At 44.7% G+C, this 24,343-nt stretch overlaps 1 protein-coding gene and 1 non-coding gene across 2 annotated transcripts in view; one reads left to right on the top strand and one right to left on the bottom strand.

Annotated features, from left to right (window-relative positions):
- Window positions 1-22,387, top strand: part of KIAA1328 (KIAA1328 ortholog) — a 443,695-nt gene extending 421,308 nt beyond the window's left edge. Inside the window, exons 11-12 of the mRNA XM_052660503.1 lie at window positions 9,283-9,531; window positions 22,322-22,387. Of these exons, the coding sequence (XP_052516463.1) occupies window positions 9,283-9,493 (211 nt within the window). The 3' untranslated portion in view covers window positions 9,494-9,531; window positions 22,322-22,387. The remainder of the gene's footprint in view (window positions 1-9,282; window positions 9,532-22,321) is intronic.
- Window positions 118-190, bottom strand: TRNAE-CUC (transfer RNA glutamic acid (anticodon CUC)). The gene has a single exon. It is a non-coding gene; the product is annotated as a tRNA-Glu (tRNA).
- Window positions 22,388-24,343: the final 1,956 nt, after the last annotated feature.

Here is a 24,343-nt window from a genome sequence, read left to right as displayed (position 1 = left end):
ATTACTCAATTCAGAAGAGAGGCTGTTCACAAGCTCTAGGATATAAAAAGAAAGATTTGCTGAGAAAAAAAATTTTTTTTCTTTTTTGACCATACCCCACAGCTTGTGGGATCTTAGTTCCCTGACCAGGGATTGAACCTGGGCCCATGGCAGTGAGAGCACCAGGTCTTAACCACTGGACAATCAGGGAATTCCCAGAGAAAGTCTTTGACCTGAGAGGTCAAAGAACTCAGAATACTGGTTGCGTGCCATTCATGTAATGTTGACATTAGCAAGCATGATGGTAACAGTGAACTGAAGGAGAAGGCTAAATCAAGATTGAGAGAGAGTGGGTGGATAGAGGACACAGATGCAGAAAGGTTAAGGGCGGTATAGCACATGACAGGATCCTCAGAGCAGTAGGAGAATAATGATCAGAAAGCAAAAATGGAAGCAGTGATGGTCCAAATACTACCTCTTGACCCTAAAATTCACTGGGTGTGTTGAGTATAAACAGTTCTCACTGAGAAGAATGTAGGGGAGGCATTGACCTCAGGAAAGAGCCAGGTTTCAGTTAAAACAGGGGATGGAGGAAGTACTCTAAGAAGAGGACAAAATACAGCTGAGTATCTCATAAGACGAAAGTTCCAGAAGCCCTAGGGGCATGGGAAGTGTTGGGTAAAAAGAGGATAAAACTATAAAACATCATAGGGATAGCAGTGTTCTACTAACTTGGGATGAGTTGGAGTGGAAAATATCCTATGGGCATTGACTGATTTAGAAAGGAGTGAGAGATACAGCTGATTTAGTTTCAGAAGGGGCTTCCCGCACAGCTCAGCTGGTAAAGAAACTGTCTGCAATGCAGGAGACCCCAGTTTGATTCCTGGGTTGGGAAAATCCCCTGGAGAAGGGAAAGGCCACCCACTCCAGCATTCTTGGGCTTCCCTGGTGGCTCAGCTAGTAAAGAATCTGCCTGCAATGCAGGAGACCTGGGTTCAATCCCTTGGTTGGGAAGATCCCCTAGAGGAAGTATCATTACCCATTCCCGTATTCTGGCCTGGAGAATTCCATGAACTGTACAGTCCATGGTGTCTCAAAAAGAGTCGGACGCAACTGAGCAACGTGTTTTAAAAAAAAGTATTAAAGTCTCAGAAGACCTTGGACCTAACCTAAGCTGTCTTCAGTAAGGGATTGGTTAGCTCAATTAGAGTGCATCTGGAAGACAAAGGAACCTGAAGTCATGAAAAATGATATTATAAAAAATTTATACAGAAAAAATATTCTCAACATTTTAAGTGAAAAAATAGTTTACACAGTCTTTATGTATATTATCTTGTTTACAAAAGGAAAACAAGAATAGATGGATGAGTAATATTTTCATAATGTTTGCAGTATGTTGTAATTTTTTAAAAGACTGGCTTTTCAAAGATTGAAAAAGCTGCCTATAGAGGAAGGTGCTAAACTTAAGCCACAGAACTATTCATTTTGTCAACAAATATTTAGCTCCTACCTTATGTCAGATCCCATTCTTGGCCCTGGAGACAATAACAGAAACAGAATAATGACCTTATTCTCATCACTGTTAAAAGAGAAAAGCAAATAAGCAAAATCTGAGCGAAGAGTGTCCGAAGGAGAGAATTCAGTGCACACACAGGCCCAGAGGTAGGAGTCAAGTGTAACAGCAGGTTTGGGGCAACCCTGAGCAACTGGGTTGGTGGAGGGGAACAAGATTTGGACGGGAAAAAAAGAAGAGTTCTGTTTTGATGCCTGTCACACCACCAAGTGGAGATACCAGGCAACAGTTGAGTGTATGGGTTTGGAACTTGAGAGCAAGGTTAATATTAGAGGTATATACATTTAGGAGTCATTGACATTGATGTTATTAAAAGTCATGAGGATGAATGAAAGTACCTAAGACATGAGAGCTAAGGATTAATCTCTGGGACATTCCATCATTTAAAAAAAAAAAAGAGCAGAAAAGGGTAATCGGGAGAGGCCTAATGAACTCACCAAAGATAAAAAAAGAATGAACGGGGAAAGCTCATGCATCACACTTAGCTTTCTACCCAGTGCAGCTTATGGGATGGACTGTGAAATTGTTTCATTTCCTGGCCTTGTGCTAATATCCTCAGACACCATGTCAGACCATCCCTTTCTGAAATTGGTGGCATGGAGCCAAGTCAAAGCTTCGGAGGCTGCATCCTCCCCCAGATATCTAAATGTCCTGCTAGGTTCAGTTCAGTCACTCAGTCATGTCCGACTCTTTGCGACCCCATGAATCGCAGCACGCCAGGCCTCCCTGTCCATCACCATCTCCCGGAGTTCACTCAAACTCAAGTCCATCGAGTCGGTGATGCCATCCAGCCATCTCATCCTCTGTCATCCCCTTTTCCTCCTGCCCCCAGTCCCTCCCAGCATCAGAGTTTTCCAATGAGTCAACTCTTCACATGAGGTGGCCAAAGTACTGGAGCTTCAGCTTTAGCATCATTCCTTCCAAAGAAATCCCAGGGCTGATCTCCTTCAGCATGGACTGGTTGGATCTCCTTGCAGTCCAAGGGACTCTCAAGAGTCTTCACCAACACCACAGTTCAAAAGCATCGTTTCTTCGACGCTCTACTTTCTTCACAGTCCAACTCTCGCATCCATACATGACCACTGGAAGAACCATAGCCTTGACTAGATGGACCTTTGCAAAGTAATGTCTCTGCTTTTCAATATGCTATCTAGGTTGGTCATAACTTTTCTTCCAAGGAGTAAGCGTCTTTTAATTTCATGGCTGCAGTCACCATCTGCAGTGATTTTGGAGCCCAAAAACATGAAGTCTGACACTGTTTCCACTGTTTCCCCATCTATTTCCCATGAAGTGATGGGACCAGATGCCATGATCTTCGTTTTCTGAATGTTGAGCTTTAAGCCAACTTTTTCACTCTCCTCTTTCACTCTCATCAAGAGGCTTTTGAGTTCCTCTTCACTTTCTGCCATAAGGGTGGTGTCATCTGCATATCTGAGGTTATTGATATTTCTCCCAGCAATCTTGATTCCAGCTTCTGCTTCTTCCAGCCCAGCATTTCTCATGATGTACTCTGCATAGAAGTTAAATAAGCAGGGTGACAATATACAGCCTTGACGTACTCCTTTTCCTATTTGGAACCAGTCTGTTGTTCCATGTCCATTTCTAACTGTTGCTTCCTGACCTGCATATAGGTTTCTCAAGAGGCAGGTCAGGTGGTCTGGTATTCCCATCTCTTGAAAAATTTTCCACAGTTTATTGTGATCCACACAGCCAAAGGCTTTGGCATAGTCAATAAAGCAAACAAAACTGGGAAGAGAGCTCTACGAGGACAGATTCATTCCAGTGTGACCAAGTTCAGATTGCTTCTTGGATGGAACTGGCACAACAGACCAAATAAGCCTTCTGCTTGACACGTCTCCATAATGAAACTGTTTAAGTCAACCTGTGTGCTTAGGTACCCATGAATACTGGCTCTGTCAGGTGCAGAGGTAGGAAAGGTCAACATCATCATGCCTGTGGTTAGCATATAGTCTGATTTTTTCAAGGGACAGTATTTTATAAATTTGAATAAGTTATATGTCCCTTTACATTATTTGAATACAAAATGTCCCCATCAGGGTCGGGCCAGGGTAATCAAATCCTGTCACATGTCACCTCAGCAAACACACTGCTCTTTATTGGTAGTTAGTACAAAATATCATGGGAATTCACTTTTTATTTTGCTTTATTGCATATATAGTTCTGGCATAAAGTTGGGTGACTTCTCAAGTGTTGGTGTTTAATATAATCCTTGCTGTTTTGTTGCTTTTTAATCTGCTGGATTATTTGGTCTTTCCTAATAGCAAAAGTACTATGAAAACATTTACTGAACAAAATCAGCTGTGAGCTGTCACTGAAATCCAAGTCCCTGCGTACCACAGACTTCCTGGTTCTTCTGCCACAGTGTAATCCATGACTGAATGTGGCTTCAGGAGAAATGGAATTTTTATGATGACTGAAGACCCATGAAGATAAGCCTTTGTACTTTAGGGTAGATGAAATTGTTGGTGAAGATAGCCACGTTAATAGGGGTATGGCAATGTTCACACTGAGTTACAACTAATCCTACTATACTTTTAAAATAAAATGTAGCTGGAAACAGCAACCATTTTCTTCTTTTACTGTTCCTTTAGTTACACATCTTGTTTAACTTGATGGAAAGATTAAAGATAAACTAGTCTAGGAAGTCAAGGAAACTGTGTTAAAAAAACACTTAGCTCTGCCACTCAGTTGCTTTGTGACTGCCAACAGTTGACTTCTACTTCTCTGGACCTAAGTTTCTTCATTGGTAAAATGAGAGAATTATTCCAAATTATATTTCAGACCCATTCTTCAGTGGTGGGCATTACTGGCGTCTGGCAATTCCCAGTTCTCCTCACTTCCAGTCCATGACTGATTCTGGCTAATTAAATGTAAGAAGTATTGTGTCACACCCTACGTGGCTATGGAGAATCTTTGTAAGATTCTTCAGCTTCTCTTCCCTGCCAAGACAACAGAGAAGCTCACGTTACCTTGTGAGACAGTGGAGCCACTGTCTGCCTACACCTGCTTTGAGCACATAGCATATGCATGAGATATATTTAAATTGTATGGAGCCACTGGAATTTTGAGGTTAATTTGTTACTGCTGCATAACCTAATTTATCCTGACTAATACAGCAGATCTAATTCTCATTGTTGTTGTGGATCACTGTATAAAGATTTTTTTAGTGTATTGTATTTGAATAAAAATACTTTGAAGAAATTTGAAGCCCACAACTATTTTTCAAATGATTAATAAGTTGGTACCTTTAAAATGAGTCTTTAAACTCAAAAGTCTTATTGTTACTCTGGATTTCAATTTGCATCTCTGAATTGATTGATTTCTGGTATAATTCCTAATCCCCAATTATTTTAGTTCTGTGTTTTAATAGAAAAGGCAGCTGGTTTAATTTGTTCACTTAGAATATCTCTCCTTGTTTTGTATACAACAGAAATTTGAAATTGTATTTAAAAATAGGCTTCCCATTGTTTCTGATTTTAAACTAAATTAATGGTCTATATGAAAAGATGAATATTAGCACAGCATTGTTACGTGCCTCCAAGGAAAGTGCAAACAAAGCCTGTACCTTGAGCATGAAGTAGGTCTGTCTTGCTTGGAAACAAACTTTCTTAGAAGCTAGTGTCCAACTCACTCACTGGCTTGCACCCTAAGTAAAGATGTTTTAGTTGAATGCAGAAATTATTGTTTTGGATGACAAAAGCAATTGTATTGAAACATTGGCTTAATGCTATATGAATAAAAGCTGCAAAAAAAAATTCTGCTAAAAAAGAAAATTTTCTGCTAGAAAGGATTTCAACTTACAGATTTTCATACCATGGAAAAAATATGACATTTCCATGCCTGAAATGCTAGTCTGATTTTGGCTGAGACATAAGGGCCAGGTCAACTATATAACTTACAAGATCAATGCAAAATGAAAATCTTTTGTTCAAAAAGTAGGATTTAAAAATGCAGTTAAAGGTACTAAACCACGAAGTATTTTCCTTTAAGAAGAAATTTAATTTCCTTTAAGAAGAAAGTAGGAAAGGGACCTGAAGAGACATTTCTCCAAAGAAGACATTCAGGATGGCTAACAAGCACTTGAAAAGATGCTCAACATCACTCATTATAAGAGAAATGCAAATCAAAACTACAGTGAGATACCACCTCACACCAGTCAGAATGACCATTATCAAAAAGTCTACAAACAATAAATGCTGGAAAGGGTGTGGAGAAAACGGAACACTCTTGCGTTGCTGGTGGGAATGTAAACTGACATAGCCACTATGGAAGACGGTATGGAGACTCCGTAAAAAGCTAGGAATAAAACCACCATATGACCCAGCAATCCCACTCCTAGACATATACCTTGAGGAAACCAAAATTAAAAAGACACATATACCCTAGTGTTCACTGCAGCACTGTTTACAATAGCCAGAACATGGAAGCAACCTAGATGTCCATTGACAGATGAATGGATAAACAAGAGTGGTACATACACACAATGGAATACCACTCAGCCATAAAAAGGAATGAACTTGAATCTGTTCTAATGAGATGGACAAAACTAGAGCCCATCATACAGAGTGAAGTAAGTCAGAAAGAGAAATATAAATATCATATACTGACACATATATATGGAATCTGAAGAGGTGCCACTGATGAATTTATTTTCAGGGCAGCAGTGGAGAAACAGGCATAGAGAACAGACCTATGGACAAGTGGGAGGAGAGGAGGGGGAAGCGGGAGATGTATGGAGAGAGTAACATAGAAATTTAAAATACCATGTGTAAAACATAGCCAATGGGAATTTGCTGTATGACTCAGAACTCAAACAGGGGCTCTGCACAGGCTGAAGGGTGGGGAGGGAGGTCTGGGAGGGAGGGGACACGAGTGTACCTATGGATGATTCCTGTTGATGTGTGACAGAAACCATAAAATTCTGTAAAGCAATTATCCTTCAATTAAAAAAATTTTTTAAACAGGTGATATATGAATAATATCATAAACCTACAGTTAGCAAAAAATTATATTTTCATATCATAATTTTATATAATATGAATAATAATACTTTATTAATGTGGTAACTTGGTTGATCATAAAATTTTTCTGGTTCACATTTCTTCAAATTCATTTATTAGATTGTCAAAGTTTATACTTTTAGCAACTTTATTTTAAGTGATATAATTAAAAGCAGATTAGTTGCTCTTGGCAAATGAAAGATCACATATAAATTTTGGTGATTTTTAATTTTTAGAAGGATCTTTCTGCTGATACAACTGACACTGGAACTGTTAAGAATATTTTATAGACTGTGACACCATGTGGATAGATTTCTAATAAATTATTTCAAAATATAAATTTTAGTATGTCTAAAGCTGATGCTTCTTATGGAAAGAAATTTTTTTTAAGATTTAACTCTTCATACACATTAATTTCATGTGTGTTTACCGATTTAAACTTGGACAATGCTGTTCTGTTGTCTTCTCTAGCATTTCTTATAACTTGTAGAGGTCGTGCAAGAGGCCAAAAGTCGCTTGATGGTTTGTAGATGATTCAAAATGCCTATTATGCCTATTATTGTATCTTAAATTACAAAGAAAGGTGAAATTTAAAACTGTACTCTCCATTTATCTGTTCATTTGAAGCTGCATATAAAAACAACGTTCTTTTCCATCAAATGCAGTAATCTTTATATTCAATGTCTATTTCCCAACCAGTGGATATTTGCTTTGCAGTGATGCAACAGCATTTAACACCGGAGATTCTGAACGCTTCCAAGAATCCTCGTATCGCTTTGATATGCTGTGTTGCAGTGTCCACACGCATGCTTTTGTTTTGTAATTTACTGGCGTTTATTGCCTAAGCACTGGCAGTTCCTAACTCCATGCTCAGGCCGGAAAGCTAATATTTTCACCTTGGGAATAGGCTCTGGGAAGAAGGCCAGCCAGCCTCGCGCCAGTGCCACCACCGCCGCCCCTTCTGTCACCGTCACGGTGACTCATCTGGGGCCCTGCACCACCACGCCCACACTGCTCTGGCGTGAAGGTGCGCACAGCAGGAGCTGGCTGTCTGGCATACACCCGGCACTGTGGGCCAGAACCCACACACCCGTGCCCAGGGTATCTCCTCTCTCACGTGCATGCTTCCATGTTCCATCAGACTTTATTTCTAATAGACAAGGTCAAAGATAAGATCACTAAGAATTTCAAGACAGCCACAGCAGAGCACTGAACCATGTGTGGGGCCCTGTGCAGCTATACAGGTCACACATGCCCTGCTTAGGCGTCACGTTCTGTCCATAGAGATGATTTGACCCCTCGTGTGAATGAATGTGGAGGGAGATCGTTTTGTGCCTTTGGCTTCCAATCCTGGGAAAAAAACAGTGAGACATGAGTGAGGGTGTTGTCTACCATATAATTTGTTTCTCTGCCTCTAAACTGCTCTAAGTGTACTTTTTTATAAAAATGGTAGACACTAAGGCACTCCTACTTTAGAGGGATTTCTTTAGTTTCAAATAAGAGTTCCTTTTCCAAGATTCTCGAAAAAGTAGGAGTAGCATATCAGGAAGAAATTAGCATTTATTGAGTACTTATCACATGTTGATTTATTGTTGTTGTTCAGTTACTAAGTTGTATCTCAGTGACCCCATGGGCTGCAGCACATGTCCGTTGCTATCTCTTGGAGTTTGCTCAAATTCACGTTCATCGATTCGGTGGTGCTATCAAACCATCTCATCCTCTGCTGCCCCCTTCTCCTTTTGCCTTCAATCTCTCCCAAGCATCAGGGTCTTTTCCAGCAAGTCAGCTCTTCACATCAAGACCCAGATGGAAAAGATAGAAGGCAGAAGGAGAAGAGGGCAACAGAGGATGAGATGGTTGGATGGCATCATCGGTTCAATGGACATGAATTGGGCAAACTCCAGAAAACAGTGAGGGACAGGCAGGCCTGGCACGCTGCAATCCATAGAGCTGCACACGACTCTATGGACATGAAGAGTTGGATACAACTTGGCAGCTGAACAACAAAAACACTCTGCATATAAGTTAAATAAGCAGGGTGACAATATACAACCTTGTCGTACTCCTTTCCCAATTTTGAAGCAGTCGGTTGTTCCATGTAAGGCTCTAACTGTTACTTTTAGACCCATATACAGGTTTCTCAGGAGACAGGTGAGGTGGTCTTAAAGAGAGCTTTTAGCAAGTCTCTCTGACTGCAAAGACTTTGAGAGGCAGCTTTAAAAGTGCCCTGTGTGTGAGTGCTGGAAGCAAATGACTGGGGTTCAAATCCTGACTCAGCCGTGTAGTGGCTTCTTGCTAGACAAGTTACTTCTCAGAGTCTTGGTTTCTTCATGTAACTAACGGGGACCTACCTCATAGGGGTGTGTAGAGGGTTGAATGAAAGGAAGAGACATGGAAAGCACTGAGAACAGAGCCTGAAATCTGTGGCAAATGTCACTGCTCATATCGTTGCTGTTACCATGATTACTTTGCCCACTCCACAGTCCCTCTCCACTGGTTAGTAGTCAGCAGAAAAGAAGGGCTTAGAGACAGACAGACAACAAGCCCCTTCTGGTGTTTACTTTCCCTAAAATTCCCAGAGAAGGCCCTCTTGACTGTGGTGTGATCTGTGATCTGATTCTTGCCCTGGGCAGCCCACCTCTATATTCTTTTTGGATTTTAACGTTCTGCCGACTTGATCATTTTCTGTCTGGGTTGTATGTGTTACAGGTATGAGACATCTCTGTTGGATTTGGTTCAATCTCTGAGTCCAAAGACTGCTTCCAAACCACGGCCCCATCGCTCCAGAGAAGCTGGGTCATGGAATCACAGTACTTATCGATTCAGTCCTCTGAAATCAACCTGGAACAAGACCAGGGCCGGCAGCACCCCTGAAGACCTGGAGGAGAATCAGATTCTGGAAGATATCTTTTTCATTTGACACTGAAGCACATGCTGCGAAGTTTCCATCAGAAACGAGTGGGTGTCTCTATGTACCGATCTAGGATTTTAAATTATTTAACTGTAATTGTGTCTCTCCTTTTACAGGGACCTGTCTCACTAGCATCCTGTTATGTATCGAATTTAGAAATTATTCTAACAACCCAGGGTGTTTCTGATCAGACCAGTCAGTAGGTAACACATTAAGGGTGGATGAGTGGGAGGGCAGTAACCTTTCTGTGCTAAGCAGAGATTAGAAAATTAACAAAGAACACTTAGGGCATGGCAGAGGCCATTGTTTACTCAGCCTCATTCAAGAGTGTTTCCTTTTCAATATTTTGCTGGAAAAGTTTGGCTCTGTTTTGTATACAAGGAAAACCTTTCCACTGAAAGATGCCTCTGGTTTCTACATAGCCCCTTTGTAACATAAGCAGTTTCAGAAACATAGACCCTTTTATGTCTCCACCCTGCTTTCTTACCACTTACCTCTTTGCAATGCAGCCAGTTAATTCTGAAGTTGCAGTTGGTGCCCTTCCCATCACAAGCAACACTGAGGGCCAATCGTGAGTCAGCCCCTGCAGTTATCAGCCTGGCAGCTACCCACCCCATACCCCAAAGTGCTTAATGAGCTGGAAATCCACCCCCCACACCCCAGCCCTTGGAAACAAGAGAGTGCTGGCCCAGCAGAGGCACTGGCCAAAATACTTGTCCTCCCATCTGCCATTTCCTTAGGTAAATTAGAGCAGTCTCTCAGTATCTTTCCTTGATCCAAGGGTCTGTCTTATTCACCCTCATGAACTCCCATCAGTGGCTGCAGGCTAATGGGCTTCCTGGCCTCCTCTCTTTCCCCATGAAGAGCCAGAATCCCAGACAGCCAGGCCTTGCATGTGCTCTGCTCAAGGCCACTGCCTCATGGCCCCAGAGAACCACCTCCACTTGCCAGATAATGGTCCCCCCTGCTCTCCCACTGGGCCCCCAGAGAAAGCCTGTGGAAGAAGTACACCCGAAACCTTGATTCTCTGCTCTCCTGTTTGGCAGAGCTCTTGAGCTGAGTTGCTTCGCTTACAGAGGGCTCTAGTGGGCTCTAGCAGCATCCCGAGCTGGTGGGCAGTATGGTAAGCCTGGTAGAGCTAGTGGATTTAAAACTGTCCAGTCCTTGGAAGCAGGGGGGAGATGTGTGTTATTCAATGACTCTATTTGGTGTAGAGGGTGTTGCTTTTTTCACTCTCCCTTTCACCACCCCCAGACATGAACTGAGACTAAGACTGTCGGCCAAGGTCAGAACAGCAGGGCAGCCTGCAGTCAGTGAGACACGTGGCTTCCCTGAAGTCTTTATCAAAGCTAGATTATGTCAGCCTACAGAAGCCTTCCAGAGCAGCTTCCATGTCTGGATAAATCCAGATCTCATTGTCTTTTCAGACTGGGCCCCGTCACCTCTGCCCAGCCTTCCTTCACTTGCATCTTTTTGTCCTTTGGAGGAAGGAATGTAGCCTGCCAATACCATATTCTCAATCTGAGGGAAATATCAGGTCAGGACAAACTAGCTGTAGTCATTCAGTTGAAAATTATTATAGATTACAGTCTTCTCTGAAAGTTCACCCCTGTGAAAGTAATTGAATCAGTGCCATCCCATTCCAAAAGCCTTTGGAAAAGAGCTTTCTTTGGTGTGGCAAAAAACAAACAAAAAAAAAGGCAGGGGGCAGGGGCGGTGAAAACAAGCTGAGAGCCCTTGGCCACTTTCTCGGTTAAAGTTAAATTCCTGAACTATCTTTCTGTGGCTCCGTGTGTCATGACCACCTTAAGTATACCCAGATCCTTCAAATCATGCACAACCACACTTTCCCCTCCTGGACACCAGTGTCCTACTGCTCTCTGGAGTGAGAGGATGCCAGAAAGACCACGAAAAGGCCTGTGATGTCTTCAAGAAACTTGTTTGCCTTTACAAGAATCATAAGTAGGCTCTAAACTAAAGGCTTTGAGGGGTCACATGCCACAAAATGGAGTTTAACTGCTTTCTTACCTCTCCTGAATGAGCAGTCTGGAACAGCAAAGCTGGATTTTCAGCAGAGCATCAGTCAGCCTGTTTTTCATACGCCACAGTCCCCCACCAGTTGCCCTTCTCTATCCTGTAGGCATTTCCTGGGTGTCAGGGCAATAGGATGTGAATCTGTGTCTGGTCTAACGTCTTCAGTATGAACTGAAGCATATGTTAACATTTCAATCTGTGTCTCACTTTGAGATCTATATATACACGTATGAAAAGGTTGTTGTAGAGCCTTGAGGCTTTTGTGGAGCCCGGAGGCTTAACCTAATTGCAGACGAAGCTACCAAGGGACAGGGTCCAGCACACAGGGATCTGCCTTTCCTCTCAGTAAGCGCTCCCAACAGTGACTGGGATGCACTTACCCAGCTTCCAGCCACTTCCCCAAAGCAAGGCGGGACGCTTGCGGGTGATGCTGCTGGGGTTACCACTTCCCCACGCTGCTTCCCACAGTTCTAGGAGAGAAACGCCAATCAGCGTTTGCAAAATGGGGAAGGACGAGTGCCGACGGATGCTCCTTAAGTAGGACCCAAGGTGCGTGATCTCAAAAGCCAAGTCTGCCAAGGGAAAGCTTTTCCTGGCGGTCACCCTTCCTGGAGGCACGCTTGTGTTCACAAACCTGACGTCCGTGGTGGGGGCTTGTCTAGAGCACCCCAAATGTCATGGGAGGGAGGGGCTCCCTCCTCCTCCAGGGGCACTCCTTTCCCTTGACTCTGCTCTCACACAAGAAATTTGCTGGTCTCAGACTCCAGAGAGGAGCCAGGCCTAAGGAGCAGAGCCAGACGAAGTCTGCCATCGTTAGGGTGGGGGCTCTGACAGACTCCCCCCCAGCTCACCCTCTATCCCCACCTCAGGGTATGTTATTTTTAATGTGGGCCAATGTTTATACATATATACACACACACACACACACACATATGAGGTTTTATGGTAATAAATTCTCTGTATGGCTATTTTCCCCATGTGGTTTTGATACTGAATTGCTCCTTAAACATCCCTCATCAGATAAGTGGAGTTTAGCTTGAAAACAAAAGCAGAGCCTGGGGTTATCATTTCACTTAGTATTTGTTAAAGCAACAGGAGCTTATGCTCAATTGAAAGAAACCCACATCTTGTAGGTTTCCTGGCTGACTCCAGCTCATGCCCATCACATAAACACTAGGCTATGTGATCACTAGAATGGAGGATTCAATCTCTGTGTACTGCTGAGCCTACTGCTGAGCCGTTTCTGTGTGCCTTTTCACTAAACTGCTCAGTAAAGAACTATCTTGGCACTTGGACACAGGAAAAATAGTCCTGGGGGAGAAAATGGCAACCCACTGCAGTAGTCTTGCATGGACAACCCCATGGACAGAGGAGCCTGCTGGGCTACAGTCCATGGAGTCACAAAGAGTCAGACACAACTTAGCAACTAAACAGCAAACAGTTCGCTTTAGGTGCTGGGAAAACAACGGCGAGGGCTCACATGCCTTAAGTGCTGAGTTTTGAGATCACATCTGTGGATTCAACTAAGACAGCTAAAGGCCCTATCCTGTCCCTGCTCCCCTAGCCAGCTTGGCACCTCCCTCTGAACCAGGGGCCTTTGCAGCTGCTCCTCAGAGACAGAAGTGATGAGAGCAAAGTCATCACTCAAATGGCTCCCAAGCTGAAAATGAACTAAGTAGTGTTTGACCCAATTGAAGTAAGATTACTTTTGAGTCTAGGAACAAGGCCTGATCCTCAGAGGAAGAATAAACTGGTAGCCACAGAGCCCGCTTCTTAAGTTGGTAACCAGCCACACGGTTCCTTCAATTTTCTCAGATTTGCTATTCAAGGTGGGTTGTTTCTGAGCCCCTAGAGTTCCATTGTTTCTTTCAGAACTGGGACCTTTAACCTCTCAGGCTTCAGCCTCGTAGCTCACTCACATCCAGCTCCACCACATGCATGCTCAGAATTGAGCAAGCACCTGGAAAATGTGCCCGGGTCCTTTTCTGCTCTCCTCACCACAATTCCATCACATTCCAGAGTCACAGAAGTCTGTGGCTGGATTGGACCTTCAGTTCAGTTCAGTTCAGTCACTCAGTCGTGTCTGACTCTTTGCAACCCCATGAATCGCAGCACGCCAGGCCTCCCTGTCCATCACAAACTCCCGGAGTTCACTCAGATTCACATCCATCGAGTCAGTGATGCTATCCAGCCATCTCATCCTCTGTCGTCCCCTTCTCCTCCTGCCCCCAATCCCTCCCAACATCAGAGTCTTTTCCAATGAGTCAACTCTTCTTATGAGGTGGCCAAAGTACTGGAGTTTCAGCTTTAACATCATTCCTTCCAAAGAAATCCCAGGGCTGATCTCCTTCAGAATGGACTGGTTGGATCTCCTTGCAGTCCAAGGGACTCTCAAGAGTCTTCTCCAACACCCCAGTTCAAAAGCATCAATTCTTCGGCACTCAGCCTTCTTCACAGTCCAACTCTCACATCCATACATGACTACTGGAAAAACCATAGCCTTGACTACACAGACCTTAGTCGGCAAAGTAATGTCTCTGCTTTTGAATATGCTGTCTAGGTTGATCATAGCTTTTCTTCCAAGGAGTAAGCGTCTTTTAATTTCATGGCTGCAATCACCATCTGCAGTGATTTTGGAGCCCAAAAAAATAAAGTCTGACACTGTTTCTACTGTTTTCCCATCTATTTGCCATGAAGTGATGGGACCGGATGCCATGATCTTCGTTTTCTGAATGTTGAGCTTTAAGCCAACTTTTTCACTCTCCTCTTTCACTTTCATCAAGAGGCTTTTGAGTTCCTCTTCACTTTCTGCCATAAGGGTGGTGTCATCTGCATATCTGAGGTTATTGATATTTCTCCCAGCAGTCTTGATTCCAGCTTGTGTTTCTTCTAGTCCAGCATTTCTCATGATGTACTCTGCATAGAAGTTAAATTAGAGCCCATAGTATCCATCACTTTGATTTTACAGATGACATCACTTTGATTTTACAGATGAAGAAAGTTTAGAGAAAAGAGAGCTCTCATATCCTGCCAGTGATAGGTCTGGCCGCCAAGCAGGGACACCCTCACCCCCTACACTGCAGGACATCACTACTTTGATGTATGTTCCAAGATGAACGTTTTTAAGAATCTCAACTAGGATTGAACATTCCACCACCATCTCTTGTAAGCTGAACTTTTGTAGACTACTTGGGCCAAAGCGGGCAGAAACACAGCATGTTCTTTCTCCAGGGGATTTAGGTTGGTAACCCTCAAGGAGTGAATGCCACCATCTAGAACTTCTTTCTGTTCATGAAGGTGGAAGCCATGGGAAGATTAAAGAAAATCCCTGGGAAAAAGCTAAATCTCTCCGGTGGCATAATGGACATCACTGTCTTCTGTAAATAATAAAGGCTATTACAGCCCTAGTTAGGACTTCTTCTCAAAAGACAGTTGGCAATACGAGAGTGAGGTCCACCTTCAACTGGCTGGGGGAGGTGGTAGATGTAAAACCAGTAAGAATGACCTATATCATATGTTGTCAGTAGGGCAGCCAACTACTTTGACCATGACCTGCCAAAACCCAAGCTTGTCTTCATTGGTGGTCTGGGTCAGTTGAGTGGCTCCCCCGGGTCCATCATTGTGTCACATGCTGTTGACCCCACTAAGGAAGAGAGTAACAACACAGGTTATGGAACTAACTGGGCTTCCCTGGTGGCTCAGATGGTAAAAGAATCCACCTGTAATGCAGGAGACCTGGGTTCGATCCCTGGGTTGGAAAGATCCCCTGGAGAAGGGCATGGCAGCCCACTCCAGTATTCTTGCCTGGAGAATCCCCATGGACAGAGGAGCCTGGAGCCACAAAGAGTGGGACACGACTGAGCGACTAAGCACAGAACATGGAACTAATTAGATCTCATCCAAATCTCAGTTATACTGCTTCCTAGCTGATTAATCTGAGGCAATTTATTAACCACACTAAACCTAAATTTCTTAACCTGTAAAATAAGATCATAATGCATGCCTCATAGGAAGGTTTTAAGAGTAAAATTCAATGAGATAATGTATGTAAGTTAGTCACTCAGTCATGTCCAACTCTTTGCGACTCCATGCACTGTAGCCCACCAGGCTCCTCTGTCCATGGGATTCTCCAGGCAAGAATACTGGAGTGGGTTGTCATTTCCTTCTCCAGGGGATCTTCCTGACCCAGGGACTGAACCTGGGTCTCCTTCATTAAAGGCAAATTCTTTACCATCTAAGCCACCAGGGAAGCCCTTAATGCATGCAAAGGGCCTAGGAATAGTCCCTGACACATACAGAGTGTTTCACTAGTGGTAGCTAGCATTACTGTCCTTTATTTCTCAGCTAGCTAACAGACTAGATAGGAGACAAAGCTTCGTACTTTACACGTTTAATTAATTTTTATTGGAGTATGGTTGCTTTACAATGTGTGACTTTCTGCTGTATAACTGTTAAGTGGATCAGTTATACACACGCATACATTCAACTGTGTAGACTACCTTGTGCTGAACAGTAGGTTCTCATTAGTCACCTACTGTATACATAGTTCATACTTTAAATTTTTAACAATAATAAAGCGAGAGCTCAGTTCAGTCATGTCCAACTCTTTGCAACCCCATGCACTGCAGCATGCCAGGCTTCCCTGTCCATCACCAATTCACGGATCTTGCTCAAACTCATGTCCATCAAGTCGGTGATGCCATCCAACTATCTGACCCTCTGTCGTCACCTTCTCCTCCTGCCTTCAATCTTTCCCAGCATCAGGATCTTTTCCAGTGAGTCAGTGTATTGGAGTTTCCATTTCAACATGAGTCCTTCCAGTGAATATTTAGGACTATTTCCTTTAGGATTGACTGATAAGCAAGAGCTATCTCAGTAAATTTCCCAGTGACTGGTAAACACTATAGTTTCAGATAGCAAATTGCTGGACTGAGTTTACTTAGAATTTGTGGGAGGAGGCAAAAAAGGAAAGAACTGGAACCTGGGCTTGGGAAGAATATCTAAGATGGATGGAGGGTGGGGAGGGACGTGGCGGGTGGGAAAGTGCAGAAGCTGAATGTTCATTGACAAGAATGCTCAAGATGTGCTTTGAAAGAATGCCTTGGCGGTCACAGCTAGTAGTTGAGGTTCCAGACAAGAACACATGGGCACACACTGAGAGAAACAGGCCAGGCCCAAATTGTGAAGACCGCTGGATGCCAGGCACTGGAGCTCCATCCTTCAACAAAAAGCCGTGAACTATTTTAGAATCACTTGTTTAAGAAATATCTACCATGCAGGAGTGTCAGGCTCTATCAGGGAGCGGGGGCCTGGATAAGAAAGGGGAGGAAGGAAACCAGTACTGCGTGCCTGCTAAGTGCTGAGCAAGGTCTGTAGATGCCTTACCTCATTTAATCCTAAACCTTGGGTGGCAATATCCCCCTGTGAGAGATAAGGAAACTGATCTTGGAGAGGTTAGGTGTTGGGCCTCAACTGCTAAGTTGTAGAGCTAGAAGAGGCCTGGGAGAGAAGTGTCAGCTTCTATGGGTGTGCCCTTTGTACCATACAAGCCTTCCTCTAGACTAAGCAGGTAGCACTTTAGGCAGAGACACCAATTGTTATGCAGCTGTTGCACAGGTCAAGTGAGGTGCTGGGAGACCTGTCACTCCATCCTAGGATTGGATAGAAGGCTGTAGAGTGGAGATGCTGCTATTAGGATCAGCCTTCCTAATACCACCTCCCAAGATTGGACCGTGGGACAGCCCACCCAGAGGAGAGCTGAGACAGCAGATCAGACAACCTAGGATTCACATTGCTTGCCAGGGACTGATTTGGAAAGAAAGACCTTGAATGCAGCGTTTAAATCAACCTTGCTCTGTTGAGAATGTGCACAAAATGAAGTCAGATTGCCCCTGGCTGGAAAGATAAATAACAGAGCATTAAGGAGGAAGCTATGAGCATGGGACACAGAAAGAAGTCAGAACTTGCTCCATCGGAGCTCCCTTCATGCAAACACTGGACAGGAGGGTTGATAAGATGCTGAACCCCAGTAGTGGCAACAGTGATATTAAAGAGGAAGATCTTACAGGAAAGTAAGAAATTTCTATGAACCCTCATACTTTGCTGAAGGGAATGTGAAATGGTACAGCTGTCTTGGAAAACAGCCTGTAAGTTCCTCAAAAAGCTAAACAGAAAGTTACCACATGACTAGCAGTTGTACTCCTAGGTGTAGACCTAAGAGAAATAAAAACATGGTTTAGTTGCAAAGTCGTGTCTGACTATTAAAATCATGTTCTACTCTTGGCGGCCCCATGGACTATAGCATGCCAGGTTTCCCTGTCCTTCACTATCTCCTGGAGCTTGCTCAGACTCATGTCCATTGAGTCGGTGATGCCATCCAACCATCTCATCTTCTGTTGCCGCCTTCTCCTCCTGCTCTTAGTGTTTCCCAGCATCAGGGTCTTTTCCAATGAGTCAGCTCTTCATATCAGGTAGCCAAAGTATTGTAGCTCCAGCTTCAGCATCAGTCCTTCTAATGAACATTCAGGGTTGATTTCCTTTAGGATTGACTGGTTTGCCCTCATTGGAGTCCAAGGGACTCTCAAGAGTCTTCTCCAGCACCACAGTTCAAAAGCAGCAATTCTTTGGCACTCAGCCTTCCTTATGGTCCAACTCTCACATCCGTGCATGACTACTGGAAAAGCCATAGCTTTGACTATATGGACCTTTGTCAGCAAAGTAATATCTCTGCTTTATAATTTCCTAAGTTTTTCATAACTTTCCTTCCAAGGAGTAAGCATCTTTTAATTTCATAGCTGCAGTTGCCATCAGCAGTGATTTTGGAGCCCAAGAAAATAAAATCTGTCACTGCTTCCACTTTATCCCTTCTATTTGCTGTGAAGTGATGAGCCCAGATGCCATGATCTTCATTTTTTGAATGCTGAGTTTTAAACCAGCTTTTTCACTCTCCTCTTTCACCTTCATCAAGAGGCTTTTCAGTTCCTCTGCGCTTTCTGCCATTAGAGTGGTATCATCTGCATATCTTGGTTTCACCTTGGAATTCATCCAACCCAGCATTTTGCATGGTGTACTCTGCATATAAGTTAAATAAGCAGGTGACATATAGAGCCTTGATGCACTCCTTTCCCAATTTTGAACCAGTCTTGTTCCACGTCCAATCTAACTTGCTTTTTGACCTACATAGAGGTTTCTCAGGAGGCAGGTAAGGTGGTCTGGTATTCTCCTCTCTTTAAGAATATTCCACAATTTGTTGTGATCCACACAGTCAAAGGCTTTGGCATAGTCAATAAAGCAGAAGTAGATTTTTTTTCTAGAATTCTCTTGCTTTTTCTGTGATCCAATGGACGTTGGCAATTTGATCTCTGGTTCCTCTGCCTTATCTAAATTCAGCTCGAACATCTGGTAATAAAGACATAATGTCTACAGAAAAATTTTTACATGGATATTCACAGCAGCATTATTTATAATAACCAAAAGGTAGAAACAACTCAAGTGTCTATTAGCTGATTAGTGAACAAAATGTAGCATATGGATATGTGGAATATTTGGCAATAAAAACGAGGGAAATGCAACCCGCAACATGAATGAACCTTGAAAGCATTAAGTGAAAGAGGCCAGTCAAAAAGACGTCGTATCGTATGATTTCATTTACATGAAATGTCCAGATGGGCATAGCCACAGGGACAGTCTATTAATGGTTGCCTAGGGCGGTAGGGGATGGGGGTAATGGAGAGTGACTGCCAAAGAGTGTGGGATGTCTCCTAGGGTGATGAAAACATTCTAAAAATTTATTGTGGCAGTTGCATAACTGTGGCTATACTAAAAGCCACTGACTAAACTGTGCCCTTTAAATTAGCACATTATATGGTATGTGAATTAGATCGCATAAAACTACCACAAGAGAAGTGTCCTGGGGCATTGGTTGCTGGGTGGCAAGGAGTGCTGGGAAGTCACGAGCACACACCTGATCTCCAAGACCCTAAACTGGCCTGAGTGAAAGCTTCAGTTTGTGAGGTGTTGGGGAGAATCCACAACCGCTCATCTTAGAATCAGCCTGTGAAGGAAGGAGAGACCAGAAGAGCTGATGGAAGAGAAAGTTCAGACCAGCTGCAGGGTGCTTTTCCAAGTTAGAGGGGCCTCCTCTCGATTCCCAAACTGGTCCCCACAGGTGTTACCAAGAATCCCTGAGCAATTTTCATGATTTCAGAAAGTCTGATAGAAACCTCCTGTGTCTGCGGAGAAAAGCTGCACAGGCCAACTGTATTATTTCTTTATGTTGTAATTAATAAGTAAGTAATCTTTATTACTTCTTTATGTTGACCTGGAAATCACTCTGTCAGGGTGTGATACCCTTGGTTATTGTGGGGGGTCACCTCTGACTTGTTGGGGTATCTTTATCACAACGCATGAATCTGTGCTTAATAAACATGCATATAAATCTATATATGCGTTTCAAGAAACTGTTTCCCTTTGCGGGGTGCATGGGGGAATCATCAAAGGAGCTCCCTGGAGATGCAGAACTCAGGGACTGCTAGTGACAGGAGAGAACCAAGCCATGGATGGGAAGAAACTGAGATGGGGAACAAAAATAATGTCACTGCAGGGTGATGATGCAGAGAACAGAAAGAGTCAGGAAAGAAGGACCAGAAAGGGGGGAATATGTACAAAACCTCGGGCTTGTGATGTAGAGGCCAGTGGGTGTGCCAGGAAAGCGTCAGAAACTCATGAAGCTCTTACCGTGTTCCGGGCTCTGGGCGGGGCCCTGAGTGTCTTATTCAGTCCTTATGAGATGTGGCCTCTTTTCATACTTTAAAAAAATTATTGCATGGGGTTCTTCTTGTAAGTCACCTTAATGACTTAAGAATCCTTAATGGAATGAGGCTGGGCACACATCTATGCACACATCTATGCACACCTAAAATTTGAGGGTGATGTCACTGGCACCAATAATGAAAATGTTTTAACAAGACTTACCCAAGGTCATCAGAGCATCGAGTAGAGCATTCCAAATAAATAGAGGGCAGACTTGGAATCAGGATTTCAGTTCAGTTCAGTTCAGTTCAGTTCAGTCGCTCAGTTGTGTCCCTCTCTTTGCGACCCCGTGAATCACAGCACGCCAGGCCTCCCTGTCCATCACCAACTCCCGGAGTTCACTCAGACTCGCATCCATCGAGTCAGTGATGCCATCCAGCCATCTCATCCTCTGTCGTCCCCTTCTCCTCCTGCCCCCAATCCCTCCCAGCATCAAAGTCTTTTCCAATGAGTCAACTCTGCATGAGGTGGCCAAAGTACTGGAGTTTCAGCTTTAGCATCATTCCTTCCAAAGAAATCCCAGGGCTGATCTCCTTCAGAATGGACTGGTTGGATCTCCTTGCAGTCCAAGGGACTGTCAAGAATCTTCTCCAACACCACACTTCAAAAGCATCAATTCTTTGGCACTCAGCCTTCTTCACAGTCCAACTCTCACATCCATATATGACTACTGGAAAAACCATAGCCTTGACTAGACGGACCTTAGTCGGCAAAGTAATGTCTCTGCTTTTGAATATGCTATCTAGGTTGGTCTTAACTTTTCTTCCAAGGAGTAAGCGTCTTTTAATTTCATGCAATCACCATCTGATTGGGAGGGTCATTTGTCACGTCTCCGCTCTCCTACCCTCAGTCTCCAAGTAGCACCGAGTCCTTCTACTTATCAGCCTGCCCACTGATCACTTTTCTAGTACAATGGTATGTTGGTTGACTTTCCTGTCCAGTGGCCCAGATTCATCCTTACATGTGTGACTTCACCTCTCTCTGCTTCACTCTTACCTTTAAGTGGGGCTCGTAATGGAACCTGCCTCACAAGGTAGGCGAGGTATTTAATGAAGGTTAAATAAACTAATGTCTGGAGAGTGCTTGGCAGAAAAAATCAGTGCCCAGGGAGGGTAATGTGTTGTTGCTATCCTCCAGAAAACTACCAGGGCCGTCATCACAGCCTGGCTCATGTGAGAGGTAGTTTCCTATTGCCCTTAGAGAGCCTGGACTTCGAGCACAATGCACTAGGCTCTTGGTGGTTTGGCTCGCTGCAGTCTGGAGACTTCCAGCCCCTTTTTCCTACTCTCTCTTTCGACTTCTGGGCTCCAACCACCGTGAGCTTCCCTTAGTGCCTGAGGGCACTGTAATGTTCATTTCCTGACCTTAGGAGCTCCCTTGGCCCTTGTGTGCCCTTTCTCCCTGGGTACACAGTGGCACTGTGCTGGATTGCCTATGTATCTGATTCCTCCTGTAGAAAAAGTCCCCAGGACGGCCAGACTAGGACGTCAGTCTCATTCATCAATGACTCCCCAGAGCTCAGCGCAGCTGCTGGCACTGCAGGCTCTCAGTGCTTATTTCTCAGGTAGATGGATAGGAAAGGGGCGTGGGAGGAAGGGAGGGAAGACATGAAACAGAGCTGTGTTTCCAAAGTCCAGCCCTCTTGGCACTGTTGCAGCCTGCTCACAGCTCTTCACGGGGGAGAGTGGGGCCTGGGACGCCGCCACTGCACCCCCACACTGACAAGCCTTTTCTTTCCGAAAGAAATCTGAAATTTGTAACTTCCCTGCCTCAAGTGCAAAGGACCCTGCAGCACTTGTGGGTCAAGGAGCACATCCCCGAAAGAGACACCCCAGGTTCTCGGCTCCTCACCTGCATCCCTTCCCACCTCCCCTCTCTCCCTGCATTCTGCTCCCCTTGCCACCCGCAGCCTTTGGGCATCTCCCAAAAACACACTGCTTTTTCCTGCCTGTGTGACTTCCAAGCCCCTCACTTTCCAATGGATCTTTCCAGACCGGCCTCCGCCGTCTCTGCCGCCCTGCTTTCCTGACTCCTCACCCCCAGGCAACAGAACCAAGCCTTCTCTCCGCTCCAGCTGTGCCTGTGGAGCTTCTCTTCCCGCCTGCCTCCTGCTGTGCTGTGCTGCGTGCTGCTTATCCACCTGTGTTCACCGGATGGACTGAATGTTCACTGGGAGGACTGACGCTGAAGCTGAAGCTCCCCATGCTTTGGCCACCTGATGCGAAGAACTGACTCACTGGAAAAGACTCTGATGCTGGGAAAGATTGAAGGCAGGAGAAGGGGACGACAGAGGATGAGATGGTGGGATGGCATCACTGACTCAATGGACATGAGTTTGAGTGAACTCCAGGAGTTGGTGATGGACAGGGAGGCCTGCCGTGCTGCAGTCCATGGGGTCACAAAGAGTCGGACACGACCGAGCGGCTGAACTGAACTATCCACCTATTGGAATGTTAAGTGTCTAAATGCAGCTTACAGTGACCTTGGAATCAATCCGGCCGCACTGCTTGTGAGCTGCATACATTTAAGTAAGTTACTTATACCCACTGAGCCTCCCACATGATAATTTATAGTATTATTTGTAAAAATGGAGATGCCATCCCTCCCTTACAAGTTTGGTGCCTGAATGCTGACCTAGTCCTGGAAACCAGCCCAGGTGAAAGCCAGACAATCAGGCCAAAGTGTCCATGAATGTAGGGCAGGCAGGGTATCCGGAGGAGCCCAAGGGGACCCTGAGAGGGGGCTCCTTGGAAGAGAAGGAACCAGGAGGCCCAGGAGGGAAGCACTGTGTTGGATTTGTGATAAGTCGAAGAAGTGGCTGGCTCGAAGCCCAGGCCTCATCTGAGATCTGGCCCAGGCGTTGGCACTGGCCTCTCCCGGCCCTCCTCCACAGTCCACACTTGGTGGCCATGACTGGCACGTGGCTGGCACTGCCACAGAGACCACAGCCATGGTCTGGGCTGCCAGGAGGCCTGAGGCCCACGGGGCTGCACACGTGCAGCACTTGTAAACTTTGTCGTTCTCTTCCCCTATTTTACCCACTTTCCAAGTGGGCTAGTGGTAAAGAGCCCATCTGCCAATGCAGGAGATGTAAGATACACGGGTTCAATCCCTGGGTCAGGAAGATCCCCTGGAGGAGGAAATGGCAACCCACTCCAGTATTCTTGCCTGGAGAATCCCGTGGGCAGAGGAGCCTAGTGGGCTACAGTCCATGGGTTGCAGAGTCAGACAAGACTAAGCGACTTCACCACCACCACCAGGTCCTGCAGTGGCTTGTCTCGTGCTGAGGTGAGTGCTAGAGGAAAGGAAGTCACTCCCCCGCCTCTTGTGGCTGCCGGTCGAGACAGGATGAACCCCAGCCCGGGTTGGTGGCGTTCCCCTCCCAGCTGGAAGTGATTTAAGCTTGTTGGATTTATATAACACGGAGGAACGGTAAACTGTGTAAATTTGCTATGTTTTCCAGGGACAGTTATTTATGGAGGGGCATTTTTAACTCAAGTGCAGAAGTGTTAAATCATTATAATAAATCCATGCTATTCAGACTTTCTTACATTGTAATAAATTTTTTTCTAAGCATGAATGAAGAGATCCATGCTTCCTCTAATATACCATTATGTATTTCTTCTCAAAATGACAAGGCTTACTATATCAACTTGGAGAATAATAGAAGATTTACTGACTTGGAGGGGAAAAAAATGTTGAGTAGCAATGAGTCTGAGAAGGGACTTGGGAGTGTGACCCCCACGCTGAACTTCTCTCACATCTCCACTGGCCTCTTCCCCAGCCGCGTGCAGCCGCAGCAGGGAAGGGCCTGGCTGGGGGTGCCTCCCCGAGATCCCCCGGCTGAGCCTTTGAATAGAGGGGTTCAGCCAGAAATCCAGTCGCCTTCTGTTCCGTCCTGTCCAAGGGGAGGTGTTGGGATGAGGCTCTACGAGAAATGAAAGCTCTCTCCCTATGATGTGAAATCCCTTCCAGGAGCATTTGTCTGGCTAGAGAGCTCCCCTGCCCACAGTC

Source organism: Budorcas taxicolor, chromosome 22 (genome assembly GCF_023091745.1).
Source record: "Budorcas taxicolor isolate Tak-1 chromosome 22, Takin1.1, whole genome shotgun sequence".
NCBI lineage: Eukaryota > Metazoa > Chordata > Mammalia > Artiodactyla > Bovidae > Budorcas > Budorcas taxicolor.
Note: the sequence above shows the minus strand (reverse complement) of the source record. Positions and strands in the feature narration are given on the sequence as shown.